This window comes from Pungitius pungitius, chromosome 6, assembly GCF_949316345.1.
Source record: "Pungitius pungitius chromosome 6, fPunPun2.1, whole genome shotgun sequence".
In the NCBI taxonomy this organism is placed as follows: Eukaryota; Metazoa; Chordata; class Actinopteri; order Perciformes; family Gasterosteidae; genus Pungitius; species Pungitius pungitius.
Window position 1 is genome coordinate 4,881,409 of NC_084905.1, and position 14,961 is coordinate 4,896,369.

At 42.2% G+C, this 14,961-nt stretch overlaps 1 protein-coding gene across 1 annotated transcript; it reads left to right on the forward strand.

The window, feature by feature from the left end:
- The first annotated feature begins 3,901 nt into the window (after positions 1 to 3,901).
- Positions 3,902 to 11,515, forward strand: LOC134131214 (protein-glutamine gamma-glutamyltransferase 2-like). The gene is made up of 15 exons (XM_062562742.1): positions 3,902 to 3,998; positions 4,793 to 4,963; positions 6,276 to 6,506; positions 6,958 to 7,076; positions 7,487 to 7,615; positions 7,798 to 7,975; positions 8,160 to 8,301; positions 8,389 to 8,492; positions 8,725 to 8,867; positions 8,997 to 9,096; positions 9,388 to 9,530; positions 9,654 to 9,783; positions 9,919 to 10,079; positions 10,287 to 10,423; positions 10,956 to 11,515. The coding sequence occupies exons 2-15, from the start codon at positions 4,795 to 4,797 to the stop codon at positions 11,128 to 11,130; spliced, it is 2,061 nt and encodes a 686-aa protein (XP_062418726.1). The 5' UTR covers positions 3,902 to 3,998; positions 4,793 to 4,794; the 3' UTR covers positions 11,131 to 11,515.
- Positions 11,516 to 14,961: the final 3,446 nt, after the last annotated feature.

A 14,961-nucleotide genomic window follows, 5' to 3' on the forward strand; every position in this document is an offset into this window, starting at 1 on the left:
TGTGTGGACTGGCTGGCCTTGTTTGTCATCCATGGCATTTGTTGAACTGAGCTCATTGTTTGTGTGTGTTGGTTATTCTAAAAATTACAAGCCTCATTATCTCCCTGTTTCCTGCTCTGAGTTAAACAATCCAAATGCTATCAAAATGTATCCGAGGGCGCTGAGATATAGCACCATGCAGTAAACCCTTGAGTAACACAAACAGTTGAATCCCACTTAACACCTAATAATAAAAACTTTAAAAAAAGTCATTTAGCTAGTATAGCTGTTTTGTAAAGTAACGAGTAAAGAAATGATTTGACAATTATACACAGGTCAAATCAAACAAAATGAATAGTTTGATACATGAGAAAATGTTCCAAAACCAAATTTCTGGAGATCTCGCCTGAACTGTATGCACTAAAACCTCCGATAAGATGTGTCCTGAACTTGAACAAAATCAACCTTTGCAAAGAGAATGTTAACATGTCACGCTGTGATCTGGTAGAGGTTTATTTGTGCTGTGTGGCATCTTCATTTACTCTGCAACATATATACTGATATTTATACATGTTTTATTGTGGGGATGCCATTTTTAGGGAGGGGACAAAAATTGCATTTTTTAAAATTTGTTATGCTTATTGAGGAATTTTGCATTGAGTTTGGAATATTTCACGTACTACTATTGGGGATATGTTCCGGAAAGTTAACGAGAGTTAAGTCAGCGTAGTTTTTCAAAATTTTGGATTCTTGCAAGTATTCATTAAGACAAACACTGTAATTCCTGTCTTAGGTTAAAAACACCTCAACAACAAGAGGTGTCAGGTAACGGAGTACAAATACTTCGTTACTGTACTCAAGTAGAAAGTCTGACTATCTATACTTTACTTGAGTTTTTATTTTTCAGACGACTTTTTACTTCTACTCCTTACATTTTCGCGCATATATATGTACTTTCTACTTCTTACATTTAAAAAATCGCCTCGTTACTCCTATTTCATTTCGGAAGATTTTCCGGCTTGTCACCGTTCAAAAACACACAAAAAAACTATCCGGATAAATCGCGCCGTCGGGATTGCATGTATTTGATTGTGGTTGGATGAAAAGTGTAAACCTTTACCATCCAGACACCTTATTGGTTTATCAGATGACGCAAATCACTGTGACGCTGGGTGCATAAAGTGGTGAAGGATCTTATTCAGGACGGCAGATCGGTGGTCGCTGTACAAGTTGATCTCAGTTGGTATTTAGCGACATGAACCCGCCTCCTCGTCTTCATGCAAAGTCCATGTAACGTTAAATGAGTCTTCATGACCAGTGTTGCCAACTCCTCAGTAAGGAAAGTATCTATTGGCTGTCCTAAAAGTCGCTAGATAACGTCATCACCTAATTTGCACACACTTTTACGCTGTATATGAGAGGAATTGTGGTAGCACAGAATGATCAGAAGGCCCGACTGACCAACAAGCCCTGACGCCGATTGTCGAATCGGCCGTTACAAAGCCGACGACGACCAACTTCGGCCGACGGTGCAGAAAACACTGACTATTGGACACGAGTATTTTAACCAGTTTTTGACGTCATAGGAAGAGTTAGCAGTTCAACATTAGGAAACCAGTGTCTCTATAGAATGTTGTGCTCTTCCATCCAGTAAATATCCTGAGATATTTCACTGGATAAAACATTTGAAGTACTTGTCAGGTTATCAACAAAGTGATTAAGATGCAGACTCTTTTTTGTCTCCTCCTTCTTCTTCTGATTACTACATCCTTGACAAGCAATGACTCGTCAAAGGATCATTTATTTGAAAAAGGGTAGGTTATTTTGCAATCGGTAATTGTCCGCTCATCACCTGAAGATGAACCCCGACAAGACCGAACTACTTTTCTTCCCTGGAAAAAACCCTCCCACTCAGTCCTGACTGTTAACTTCGGCGACTCCGTGTTAACGCCCACTCAGAATGCCAGGAACCTCGGCGTGAAACTTGACTCCCAACTCTCCCTGACTGCCAACATCACAGCGACAACACGAACCTGTAGATACACGCTCTACAACATCAGGAGAATACGACCCCTTCTCACTCAGAAGGCGGGCACAGGTACAGATTCAGGCTCTTGTCATCTCCCGCCTTGACTACTGTAACTCTCTCCTGGCAGGTCTCCCTGCTACCGCCATTCGACCACTGCAGCTCATCGAGAATGCAGCAGCTCGACTGGTCTTCAACCTTCCGAAATACTCCCACACCACACCACTTCTCCGTTCTCTTTATTGGTTACCAGTGGCTGCCCGCATCCAGTTCAAAACATTGGCACTGACGTACCATGCTGTGAATGGATCTGGACCAGTTTACATCCAGGACATGGTGAAGTTCTACATCCCAACCCGCACACTCCGATCTGCATCTGCCAAGCTGCTTGTTCCTCCCTCACTGAGAGAAAAGCACTCGGCAAGATTGCGACTCTTCGCTGTCCTGGCTCCCAGATGGTGAAGTGAGCTCTCCGATGACATCAGGACTGCAGAGAGCCTCTACATCTTCCGTTGAAAACTCAAGACACACCTCTTTAGACTCTACCTTGACTAAAACACTAGCAAACCGTAGCACTAACAAATGGTAGCACTTAAATTGTACTTTTAGTGGCACTTTTCTATAACATGTTTTGAAACTGCTTATTTGATGAAAATTGTACTTTCTTTTTACTTGTTCTTCTGAGTTTGTATCTCTATGTGGAAATCCATCTATTGTAAGTCGCTTTGGATAAAAGCGTCAACTAAACGACATGTAATGTAATGTTGCAATTACAATATTTGTGAAAAAGTCAGCGTCCAGTGAAAGCTGAAATGAATCTGATAATTAGAACATATGACACTTCATGAGTCCATGAGTTTTCAGGGCATAAGAGGGGGGGTATTGGTATTAGACCCATGACTCTAAGGCCTGGAACACACCAATCCGACGGTCGGCCGTCAGGCAGTTTTTGTGCGTCGGCAGACTAAATCTCCTCAGTGTGTTCCGCACCGTCGGCCGAAGTTGGTCCTCGTCGTCTTTGTAACGGCCGATTCGACATGTTGAATCGGCGTCGGGGCTTGTTGGTCAGTCGGGCCTTCTGATCATTCTGATTGGCTGCTCAGCCAGCGAACCAATACTGCCCCCCTAGGTACGGAAGGTACGACCAACTTCGGCCGACGGTGCGGAAAACACTGAGGAGATTTGGTCTGCCAACGCACGAAAACTGCCCAACGGCCGAACGTCGGCTTGGTGTGTTCCAGGCTTTACAACTACGTGGGTGGGACATCTCCCTAGTCCGTCTTTCTGACAAGGCTGTGTATAATGTCCATACCTTTTTAAGCATGTGGGACAGTAGTCGGGCAGAACCGTGCTTTGGGTTAAACCTTTTACTTCAGACTGTTAGCATGCAAACATTGAGATATTTCACTGGATAAAACATTTGAAGTACTTGTCAGGTTATCAATAAAGTGATTAAGATGCACACTTTTTTTGTCTCCTTCTAGCTTCTTCTTCTCATTACTACTTTCATGACAAGCAATGACTCACCAAAGGATCATTTATTTGGAAATGGGTGGGTTATTTTTCAAGTAGAATTGACGCACACATCTATATTCTGTAGAAAGTCAACTAAAGGTAATTTCACCATCAGTTGATATTGCATAATCACTTGAATTACAGTATTACAGTAGAACAGCTACACACAACACTTAACAGACTGATTCTGCAAATGATGTGGGTGGGAAAATAATACCTTTTAAATATTTCCATAAACTAATGTTAATATGGAAGAAGTACTCAGAGTACCTGAGTAGTAAAACTGGAGCGTTAACTACTTTGTCACAAGGGTGGAGTGAGTGAGTCTTTTAGTGTGAGTGGGTGTGAGAGAGGTGGGGGGGACAGAGTATAAATACAAGCCTTGGATGGACACCGAAAACAAGAGTGTCAAGGCGCCTGAAGAAACTTTAACATTATATTAGACCTGTATCAGAAGAAACTATAGCAGACTTCAGGGGTAAGTGATTTTATCTCTGTCGCTCTATATATATATTTAGAGTTTGTTCTTTTTGGCTAGAAATCTCTATTCCTCTCTGTCCGTAAACTGTGTTACAAACTGTTTGGGAGAATTATATGTGTGTGAAATACTGTATGTGCTGACTTGACTCAACACTCGGGTGTGATATGACCCATCCTAATTCCTGCAGGAAGCAAAAGTCTGGCTAAGACAGTGATCGGACCTATAAAAAGAAAATATAGGTGTTATTTGTTTAATCTTGGCTACCACCATGCCAGAGTACAAAATTTAGTTACATTTATCATTCAATCAGATTTAGTTTCCCCGGTTTTGCATATTTAGTGGGAATAAACCACTTCTAGGTCGTTCTTTATTTTGACACTTTTCAATAAATTCATTAAATTCATTAAACAAAATATGCTGTATACTTATCGGTGAGTTAGAGGTGTTGGCAGGTAGATGTTATTAGGTCTGCTGAAGTTGCTTATGCTTAACTCAGCTCAGCTGTTCGTGTCCTTTATGTTATTGGCTGTAACGGTGTTGTAATGATCCTCTTATCTAACTCTTGATAATAAGTTGAATGAGTGCATTTCCCAAAATGTCCAATTGTTTGTCATCTCTTTAAAGTGAACACATGTATGTAATTAAAGCAACAACTTACTAATCAAGTTCAACCACAAATGCAACTCTCTGTCAACTGAGAAGATCTCAACCGAGGTGAAACTCTTCTATCGCCTCCAATATTTTATTTAGCAAAAAGTCTGCCCACCACAAGCAAACTCTGTCTGTTTTAGGTATGATTATGGACGTAAATCTGAGATGTCGTGAAAACAACTTGGCTCATCGCACCAAGGAGATCGATAAGGAGCGCCTGATTGTCCGCAGAGGTCAACCCTTCTCCATAACTGTGCAGTGCTCTGGGACCATTCCTCCCAACCACCACCTGGAACTGGTTCTGCACATTGGTAAGTACAGCCTCACTGAAGAGACATTGAGGGGGGGGGGGCGGGGTGCTTGATGGGTTTCTGATAGGGCTGTCATTGGATTAAAAAAATTAACTAATTAATCGCACATTATCAAATTCTTCTTATTTTTAATGAATGTTTGTTTTTATTCTAAATACTAAATCTTAAAAGTAAGGAGTAATCACTTTTTTTTAATTGTTAATGTTAGTTTAAACACAAAACTACAAACCTTTGATCATCTTGTGGGCAGAATCCCACCTGGTGGAACATGCAAAACAAGCGACTCTTCCTTCCGCAGATGTTGAGACGGAAGCAGCCTAGCAGCTAGCTTAGCGTGGCGTTGCTTTAAGTGGTCCGTTTGCCACTCAGCCCCCTTCTGTTTGACTCGTGGAGTTATTCTTCTGAACAGTTCTCCGCTTTATGTCGCGCATCTGTTTGTTTTACTCGCAATACAAAAAACTCTCGCCATCTTCATTTAACTGACTACAGCTAGTGGCCGTTTTGTTTCCTCGGTCAACTTTTTTTGTTTATTCCCGCTTTACTTCCACCTCGGAAATAAACAAACCTGCTTTAACTACATTGAAGAATGTCATTAATGTTGCATTAATCTCGGCCACATTAATAGCATAAATTAACACGTTTATGTTGACAGCCCTAGTTTCTGATGCTAGTGCTACGAAAACTATTCAACAATCAACACAGCAAATGGTGTACCCTTAGGAAATACAATATACATGTAGATATACAGGACCTTTTCAGTAAGATTTTATTATTTTTGACACATCTGACCTTAACGCTTAAGTCAATTAAATCCGTCTACCAGCAGTATATTTCCAAGATATTCCAAGTCATTTTCGCCATGCAATATGTACAGCAGAAAAATGAGAAATCCTGCTGAACATTAAAACATGTTTAACACATACCGCTATAACCGACACTTCCAAGGTAAAAGAAAGTTACCAATACTTTCTGTCATGCAATTAAAGTATGTGTATTAAAACGCATTACAATAGCAGCTGTATCTGTTCTGTGCTACATTTAACATGGTTCATACTGTATGAAGCATTACTTGTGCTGTCCAGAGACTGTATTTTTACTATTTCTATGAGGTGCCATGAAGCTAAAGGGCACAGAGTTACTAGCTACATCAGGTTCAGGCTACACAGGCTTGTGATCATTATTTCCTCTTGTCCTGGATCCTCCATTTAATCTGTGACAGTGTAAAATTCCCTGCCTGTCCAATGTAGACCACTAATCCTAAACATCACAGCGCTGAATAGAAGGTAAAACAATGTTTCTCATGTGTCTTCAGGTAAGAAAGATGAGGTGGAGATCAAGGTTCAGAAGGAGCGTGGGGTCGGAGACAAGTGGTGGTTCAGCCAGCAGGGAGCGCAGGACGAAATGCTGCTGACTCTGCACAGCCAACCGGATGCTATCATTGGCCAGTACCGTTTGACTATGTTGATGATGTCACCTGACGGACGCACTATAGAGAAGACCGACAAGACAAGATTTCACCTTCTTTTCAACCCTTGGTGCAAAGGTAAAATAAAAAAACACTGTGCAGACACTGTCGGTTATGTGCTTTTTCAAAAAGAGTCACTTCACATTCACACATTTCAGCTTTTTAACATCACCATGCAGCTCTTCATGTTTGTTTGTACTTAGGGTATCTAAAACTGTGTCCTGAGTCAATCAATAGAACTAAAAACATAATTTACATTCAGCAATTGGTTCCAATTTGCCCCCTTACATGGCGCCCCAATGACAAAGACATGATCTGTATGACAGGTCGCCACCTTTCAACCCATTTGAGCATTTATCTTCACCAGCATTATCAAATCCCCAAATTATGGAGGTTTTCTTATCAAGGTACTCCAACGTTCAAAATGTTGAAATAATTCATTTAGCAAATGAACGTCCTTTGAACATGTTGCAAAAACAATTTCCTGTATTCGTGCATAACTGTGTGTCTGTGTGTGTGTTTGTACCAGATGACGCAGTGTACCTCCCCGATGAGAAGCTGCTCCAGGAGTACATTATGAATGAAAGTGGAGTCATTTACATGGGGTCCACTGAGAGGATTGACGGTATTTCCTGGAGTTATGGACAGGTAGCTCGCTTTCTCTCTCTCTCACACACACTTAAATACACTTGTTCAAAGGCTTGAGTATGTCTGTGTCTGTCAGGCCAGTAGTTGGCCTGTGTGAATTGTCACAGCAGTATGACAGCAGAGGCTTTAGCTAGATCAGGATCTGTTTGTTGGACGGAGGAAACTTCTGGGCGAGAGGTGAGACAATGTAACCAAACCACACAAACAAGGGCCTGTTCTGTCACAGCTTGCAGAGACCAACAGACAAGAAGGCAGAAGGATTGACAGGGAGCTGGTTAGAGACACAAACTGGCCCAAATGTGATTTGAAAATTGTTTTTAAAAAGGTATTCGCTGTAATCTTTAACCTTACTTGTCTTTACATTTTTCTCATGTTTTCTTTCCATCTCCCTGTGACTATCTGTCTCTCAGTTTGAGGACTATGTGATGGACATCTGTTTTGAAGTCCTGAACAACTCCAAGGAGGCCCTCAAAAACTCTGAGATGGACATCAACCTCAGATCTGACCCTGTCTATGTCAGCAGGATAATCACTGCAATGGTGACAATCTCTTTTACTCTCTGCAAAAACAACACCAGAGTGGAAACACACTTTACTGATCCAAACCAGTGTTGCTGTGTTCTGCCTATGCAAAAATTGTCAGGAAAATATGTGACAATTCTTTTCCATTTTGAACCTTTGCTTCATGCAGTGATGCACAGCTGTTGTTTCCATCCATCTAGGTGAACTCTAATGGTGACAGGGGTGTGTTGACTGGTCGTTGGCATGAGCCGTACTCTGATGGAGTAGCACCGACCAAATGGACCGGCAGCGTGCCGATCCTCCAACAATGGAGCAGGGCCGGGGCGGGGCCGGTCAAATATGGCCAGTGCTGGGTGTTTGCTGCTGTCGCCTGTACAGGTGAGTCTGCCACAGAATTTGATGCTGTATGATTGAACAATGACCATGATTGTAACTAACTATGTCAACAGACTGAAACCAATTTGCCTAGACAAATGTAAAAGAGTAAAGCATTGGTGGAAAGGAATGTAGGTAGGGAAAAGATAATTAGTTGTTTGAGTCTAATCTGTGTTTCTCTTCACAGTGCTGCGCTGTTTGGGAATTCCAACACGCCTAATCACCAACTTTAACTCAGCCCACGATGTCGATGGGAACCTCTCCGTCGACATCCTGCTAAATGAAAAACTGGAGAGAGTTGACAGCAGGAACAAGGCAGACAGTAGCTGGTACAACCACACGCAGATTCTATTTGAAATTTTTGGGAAAACGTCTTCTTAAGTAATGGATTTACATTCCGTTCCTTGCAAATTTAGGAACTTCCACTGCTGGGTTGAGTCTTGGATGAGGAGAGGGGATCTTCCCAAAGGCAATGACGGCTGGCAGGTTTTGGACCCGACCCCTCAAGAACTGAGTGATGGTACGTTCCTGATTCTTGACCTAGTCGTTGTTATTCACCTCTCTGTACTTAACATTAGGCTACTGTGTCTGCATTCAAAAATTCAACAATGTACATCCTATCAGTTTACTTTTGTTTTTCACTACTTTAAACTTTAAAATGATTGTCACCTTATTGTGATATTTTAGATCACCCTGAATATTAAATACCATCTTTAGGACGGTTTAAAGAAAAATGTATTCCTGCTCTTTAGGCGAGTTTTGCTGCGGCCCGTGTCCAGTGACTGCCATCAAGGAGGGAAATCTCGCTGTAAAGTACGACGCTCCGTTTATTTTCGCCGAGGTGAATGCTGATACTATCTATTGGATCATTCACGACAATGGCCAAAGACAGAAGGTAATTGTCTTTTTCTTCTTCTTTACATACATGTGTTTAAGTTAAAAAAGCATCTTCCCTTAAAAAATAAAGGAATTACAAACTTTTTTAAAAGGACTGTTCTAATAATGATTTTTGATAATGGTACAGATCAAAGTGGATCACACCGCTGTGGGGAGGAATATCAGCACCAAAAGTGTTTATGGGAACCAGAGAGAAGATGTCACTCTACGCTACAAATATCCTGAGGGTTAGTCGTGCAATCTGAAATGCTGTAGGTAGAATAGGATCAGCAATTGCAGAACTTAAAAGCACCCATTCTAATAAACTATAATTTTTTTAATTGACTGTAATCCCATTCAGTCTATAGAGCATTGGCCAATAATGCACAGGACCCCCAATTTAATCTAGTGATTGTAACACTTGTGATTTCAGAGAAATCCTGAAGAAGATTGTTTTTCTAATTTGTAATATCATGATCAGTCATCTGTCTAGGATCATCATCAGGATGAGTTGTCAACGACCAACATATTCTCCACAGGCTCGATGAAGGAGAGAGAGGTGTATGAGAAGGCGGGACGCCGGTACCCAGAGCCGATCAATGAGAACACAGAACCAGGACTGAAACTGTCCATCAAGCATGCCAAGCCTGTATTTGGGACAGACTTTGATGTCTTTGTTGAGGTATGTCGTGCTCAGACTGTAGCTGAATGAAAGCATGGAAGAAATGGTTACTGTTCTATTTGAATCTATGAACATTGTGCGTTACAATATCTTAAGTCAATCATGAATCCATTCGGTGTGCAGGTAAAGAATGAAGGAGGCAGTGAGGCTCATGCTCAGCTGACCATAATCGTCACTGCTGCAACTTACAGTTCTCTCCACCGCGGGGAGTGCAAGAGACAAAAAATCAATGTGACAGTGCCAGCTCACAAAGGTTAGTTGCTCAAATAAACACAAGAGGTCTGTGATGCAGACACACACTAAAACAACCTTGATCCTGTGTTTGTCACTCACTGTCTCACTTTTACAATTTTCCCATGTAAAACTATTTTTGCGTGTGTGATTTCAGCCCACAGGGAAGTGCTGCGTCTGCACTACGACGACTACGCTCATTGTGTGTCCGAGCATCATCTGATCAAGGTGAGAGCCTTCTTGGACTCTTCAGGAAACGGCGACCCCATCATGACCACGGCCAACATCCCACTGAGCATGCCTGAGGTCCTTGTGCAGGTGAATACACACTGAACATAACCAGAGGTCATAGTTGGGTTTAGAGAATCTATAACATTTAATATGTTTGTGTGATGCCGCTATGAAAGGTAAAGGTCTGTGACTAAAATGTCTTCCTGGATTTCTGAACTTTTGGAATACTTTTCCTGAATAGATGAACCCTTGGTCTGGATTTTTACCCCGATCAAACATCTGTTTATTTTACAGGTGCCTGGGAAGGCTGTTGAATTCGAAACAGCTAAAGCATTCTTTACCTTCACCAATCCCCTCCCAGTTCCTCTTGTCGGTGGTGTGTTCACCGTGGAAGGGGCCGGTCTGCTGGTGGCCACTGAGATCCCTGTCAGGTGAGCACTGAGATCATCTTGACTGCAGCGCATGTGCAAACAATTTGCAGGCATTATATAACATCACTGTATGTATCGCATACACTAGAATCAGTGACAATGGTTCTATGTGACTCTTTCAAAAAACTGGCCTACTCCTACAAGTTGTAGATTTTTTGTTGCATTTTTTTGTCTTTTCCTTTCTCTTCTACACGGCTGTCTCGTAACAAATGTGCAAAGTCTCCTTCTGGTTTGAATATTTAAACATTCAACATGAAAAGATGACGTCAGTGTTAAAATTACAAAACTACAATGGTTCATGAATGTGTCTTTGCAGTTAAGTACAAGTTTTTCTAGCCAAACTAGCTGTTGTTAACCAGTGGGTCTTGTTGTATGATAACTTTCAAAATGAAATAAACAATTAAGCAGCCACTGCCTCCATTATCATGATGCCCTGAGAAACGACTTTGAAAACCTTTAATGTTTGCAAGAGCAACAAATTAAAACCATAATATAAAACCAAAGCATTCATCCTTATCTCTCTTCTTTTCAGTGGTGATATATTACCGGGCCAGGAGGTGTCTGTCGGGCTCTCGTTCTCACCCATCCGTTCTGGGGTGAGAACGCTCATTGTGGACTTTGAATCAAACAGGCTGAAGGACGTGAAGGGAGTCGCCACCGTAGTTGTCCACAGGAAATACCGCCCTATAATTGTTACATGTTATTGAAAAACTTTAAGGTGACTGAGCCACACCTCTCTGTGTCAGATTAGAACATTTATTATGGCTGGCACTAAAAGGAAATTTGTATGTTCCTCCTCTGTGCAATTTCATTCAATACTTTAACTGATTTGCCCAGTTTCCGTCTTCTTTGTTAACTTTATATATTGAAATTACAAATACCAGGACAAAACATTGTTCTTGTCTGATTTTCCAAAAATTGGAATTTTTTCATTTTGTTTCTTAATTCCCTTATTGCACTATTTTAATCTTTTTTTTTCTAAATATTATTCAAAGAAATCAATTATTTCATACAAATTTATCCTAATGCTAATCAAATTTATATTAATTGTGGGTTCGAGGATGTATGGCACATGCTTTCAATAAAGACAAATCTTTTCACCAATTTTCACCTGATGAGATGTTTTTTACTGTTTTTTAACACTGAGTCGCCCGATCCTATCCAAGTTACCCGGTAGGTGCAACCATCATGGTAGGATGAGAGAAGAGAGAGCGCGGACCCTGTGACACCAAGTTCCTTAAGGGCGGAGATAAGGATCTGGTGGTGTACTGTGTCGAATGCTGCAGAAAGGTCCAGAAGGATGAGGACTGAGGAGAGAGAGGCGCCTCTAGCAGCGTGGAGTTGCTCCGCGACAGCGAGGAGAGCAGTCTCTGTGTAATGGCCCGTCTTGAAGCCTGACTGGTGGGGGTCAAGGAGGTTGTTACTATGGAGATAGGAGGTGTAAGAGCCATTTTTGTTATTGTTTGTCTGTTAGCCCCACCCCCTAGGGAGGTGAGAGGAGGCGTTTCAGTTAGGCCGCAATGGCTATATAATCAGAAGGGTTACTGGGCACAGGTGTTGGGTGTTGGAAGGGAAATAGTTTTTCGACCGTGAAACGTGAAACGTGAAACGTGAAGCGTCAAGCGTAAAGGTAAACGTGAACGATTGGGAATGGTATGTATATACAAAGAAGAACAAAATAAAGGACAGCAAAAAGACTGGTTGACTCATGAACTGTGTCACGCGTCAAAAACAATCCACACGAAACCCCAACCAAGAGGAACTCAATGTGCGAGGCAAAGGGCCTCTACATTTAAGTCGAAAAACTCGCTTCGTGGGATAGGAGCGGCAGCAGTTTGGTGCTGTAAAAGGAGCAGCTGTGGAGCCGCGATTGGAGCGGCGAACCCAGCGGCAGTTTGGAGCCGCGATTGGAGCGGCGAACCCAGCGGCAGTTTGGAGCCGCGATTGGAGCGGCGAACCCAGCGGCAGTTTGGAGCCGCGATTGGAGCTGCGAACCCAGCGGCAGTTTGGAGCCGCGATTGGAGCGGCGGACACCGCGGAAGTTTGGATTAGCGATTGGAGCGGCGAACCCAGCGGCAGTTTGGAGCAGCGATTGGAGCGGCGGACACCGCGGCAGTTTGGAGCAGTGATTGGAGCGGCGAACCCAGCGGCGGTTTGGAGCAGTGACTGGCGACGCAGTCTGAGCGGTGGCTGTTTGGTGCAGCGGACAGGAGCGGCAGCAGTCGTAGTTGTGCGGTACGGAACTTCACTCACGGAGGTAGAGACCGAGCGTCAGCGCACCTGCATGCAAGTGTCAAGGTATGTGTAACGCTAAATACAGGGTGAACATTGTTCTAATTGCGTGCAAACATGACTTTACGTGTAAAAGCCACGGCATTTGTGACTGAAAGGAACTGAGCAAGTATTCACAAAAACGAACGTGCATCTTGGACAATGGAAGAAGCACACGCTGCTGATCCTGAACTCTTACCTGAGACAGAGTCTCAAGTTGAGTCAGGTAAAATGGACTACTCTGTAAAACGACGGACTGTTAAATTGACAGAAAAGGCACTTATGGAAAAAATTGTACGCCTGCAAAAGAAGAGAAAGGTAAAATTTCAAAGGGCACATAATCTCAAGGAGATAATTGTTGATTTGATGGGTGATAAAAGCTATGTCACAGAGGTAAAAGGTACATTTGAAAAGTTTAAAGTTCTTTGTGGTGAAGCAAAAGAAAACCATGATGCATTGATGAAGTTGGTACCTAAAGAAGAGGTGGAAAATCATGAAATGTGGTATAAATTAAAAATGCTTAGCGTCAAGGTCTTTATTGATGATATAGACAAATGGTTAGTCTGCAACGAAAGTTGCCCCAATACTAAAATTGTCGATATTCATAATGATGTGGTTAATGTGGAGCCTCAGGACAGCATTTCAAATGTTGGATCCAATGCTTCCAACATCAGAGCGAACCAGTAATGTGTCTAGGGTCAGCAAGGGTTCAACGTCCTCCACAAGGCGTCAAACTGAGGCAGAAAGGGCTGCACTCATGGCACGTTCTGCAGCGCTACAGATGAAACATGTTCTGGAGGAGCAGGTTGATCAATTAAGGAGAAAACAGGAACAACTTGAAATTGACACAGAATTAGCAGCATCTACAGCAAAGTTGGCAGTGTTGAATACCTCAAAGCATGGCAGTGTTTTAACTACACGGTCAGATGGCATGGATTCATACTTCATAAAGGGAACCAAACTTAATCCTTATGCTGAACAATACAAACTAGTGCAAAAGGAAAAACTTACGCAAAATTACTCAATGCCTGCGAGCGCTCAGTTAAAAGTGGAAAACCCAATTGAAGCAGGCAAGTACGACAAAGCAGCAGCTATTGAGAAAAAGGACAAGTGGCAAGAATTTGATCGAATAAAGCTTCAATCAGATTCCAAATCTGGTGATCCGCAACCAGCATCATTGCAAGGCAATCCTCAAGTAAATGGAGATCTCTACAGTCTGTTACAAAGACAAAATGAAGTTACAGCACTTCTTGTACAGTCACAGAACTCTCAATTCTTACCACGCAGAGAAATTCCCATTTTTGATGGTGACCCTTTAGAATTCAGATCATTCATTAGAGCTTTTCAACATTGTGTCGAAGCTAAAACAAACCAAGGACACTGTTTGTATTATCTCGAGCAGTTTACTAGGGGGCAGCCTAGAGATCTGGTGCGTAGTTGCCAGCATATGGCTCCAGAAAAAGGTTATGCTATGGCCAAAGAACTTCTCGGAAGGCATTTTGGAAATGAAGTAAAGGTCACAGCTGCCTATGTGGACAAAATCATTGGATGGCCCGCCGTTAAGGCAGAAGACGTTAAAGGGCTACAAGCATATGCATTGTGTTTACGAGAATGCTGCAATGCTATGGAGGAGTTGCAATATTTGGATGAACTCAATATGCCAGCCAACATGAAAGCAATCATGCAGAAACTTCCATAGAAGCTCAGAGAAAAGTGGAGAGCAGCTGCATGTGAAATCTCAGAAAAAGAAGATCGCAGATCTGGTTTTAGAGACTTTATAAAGTTCATTGAGTATCAAGTCAAAATCATTTCTGATCCTATCTTTGGCAACATCCAGGACATTCAAGATGGTGTAAATAAAGGAAGCAGCAAGACAAAACTAAGTCAAAGATTTCAGTCTAAAAGAAATAGCTTTGCAACTGCTGTCTTTATGTCTACTGAACCAGCCGTAAGTGTAAACAAGAAAAGCGTTGAAACTCAAACGCAAATTAGTGCACCTACAGCACCAAATGTTTCCTGTTTGTACTGTACATGTGGACACGCATTGGAGAACTGTCCACAATTGAGGAAAAGAAGCCATCGCGAAAAGTTGGACTTTATGAAAGAAAAGGGAGTTTGCTTTGGTTGCTTGCACCTAGGACATATGAGCAAGAGTTGCAGTAAACGCTTATCTTGCAATATTTGCCACCAGAGTCATCCCAGTGTGCTTCACATTGATAGAAAGGAAATGAGCAAAGGCGAAGAGCAGCCAAAGGAACGGCCGGGGA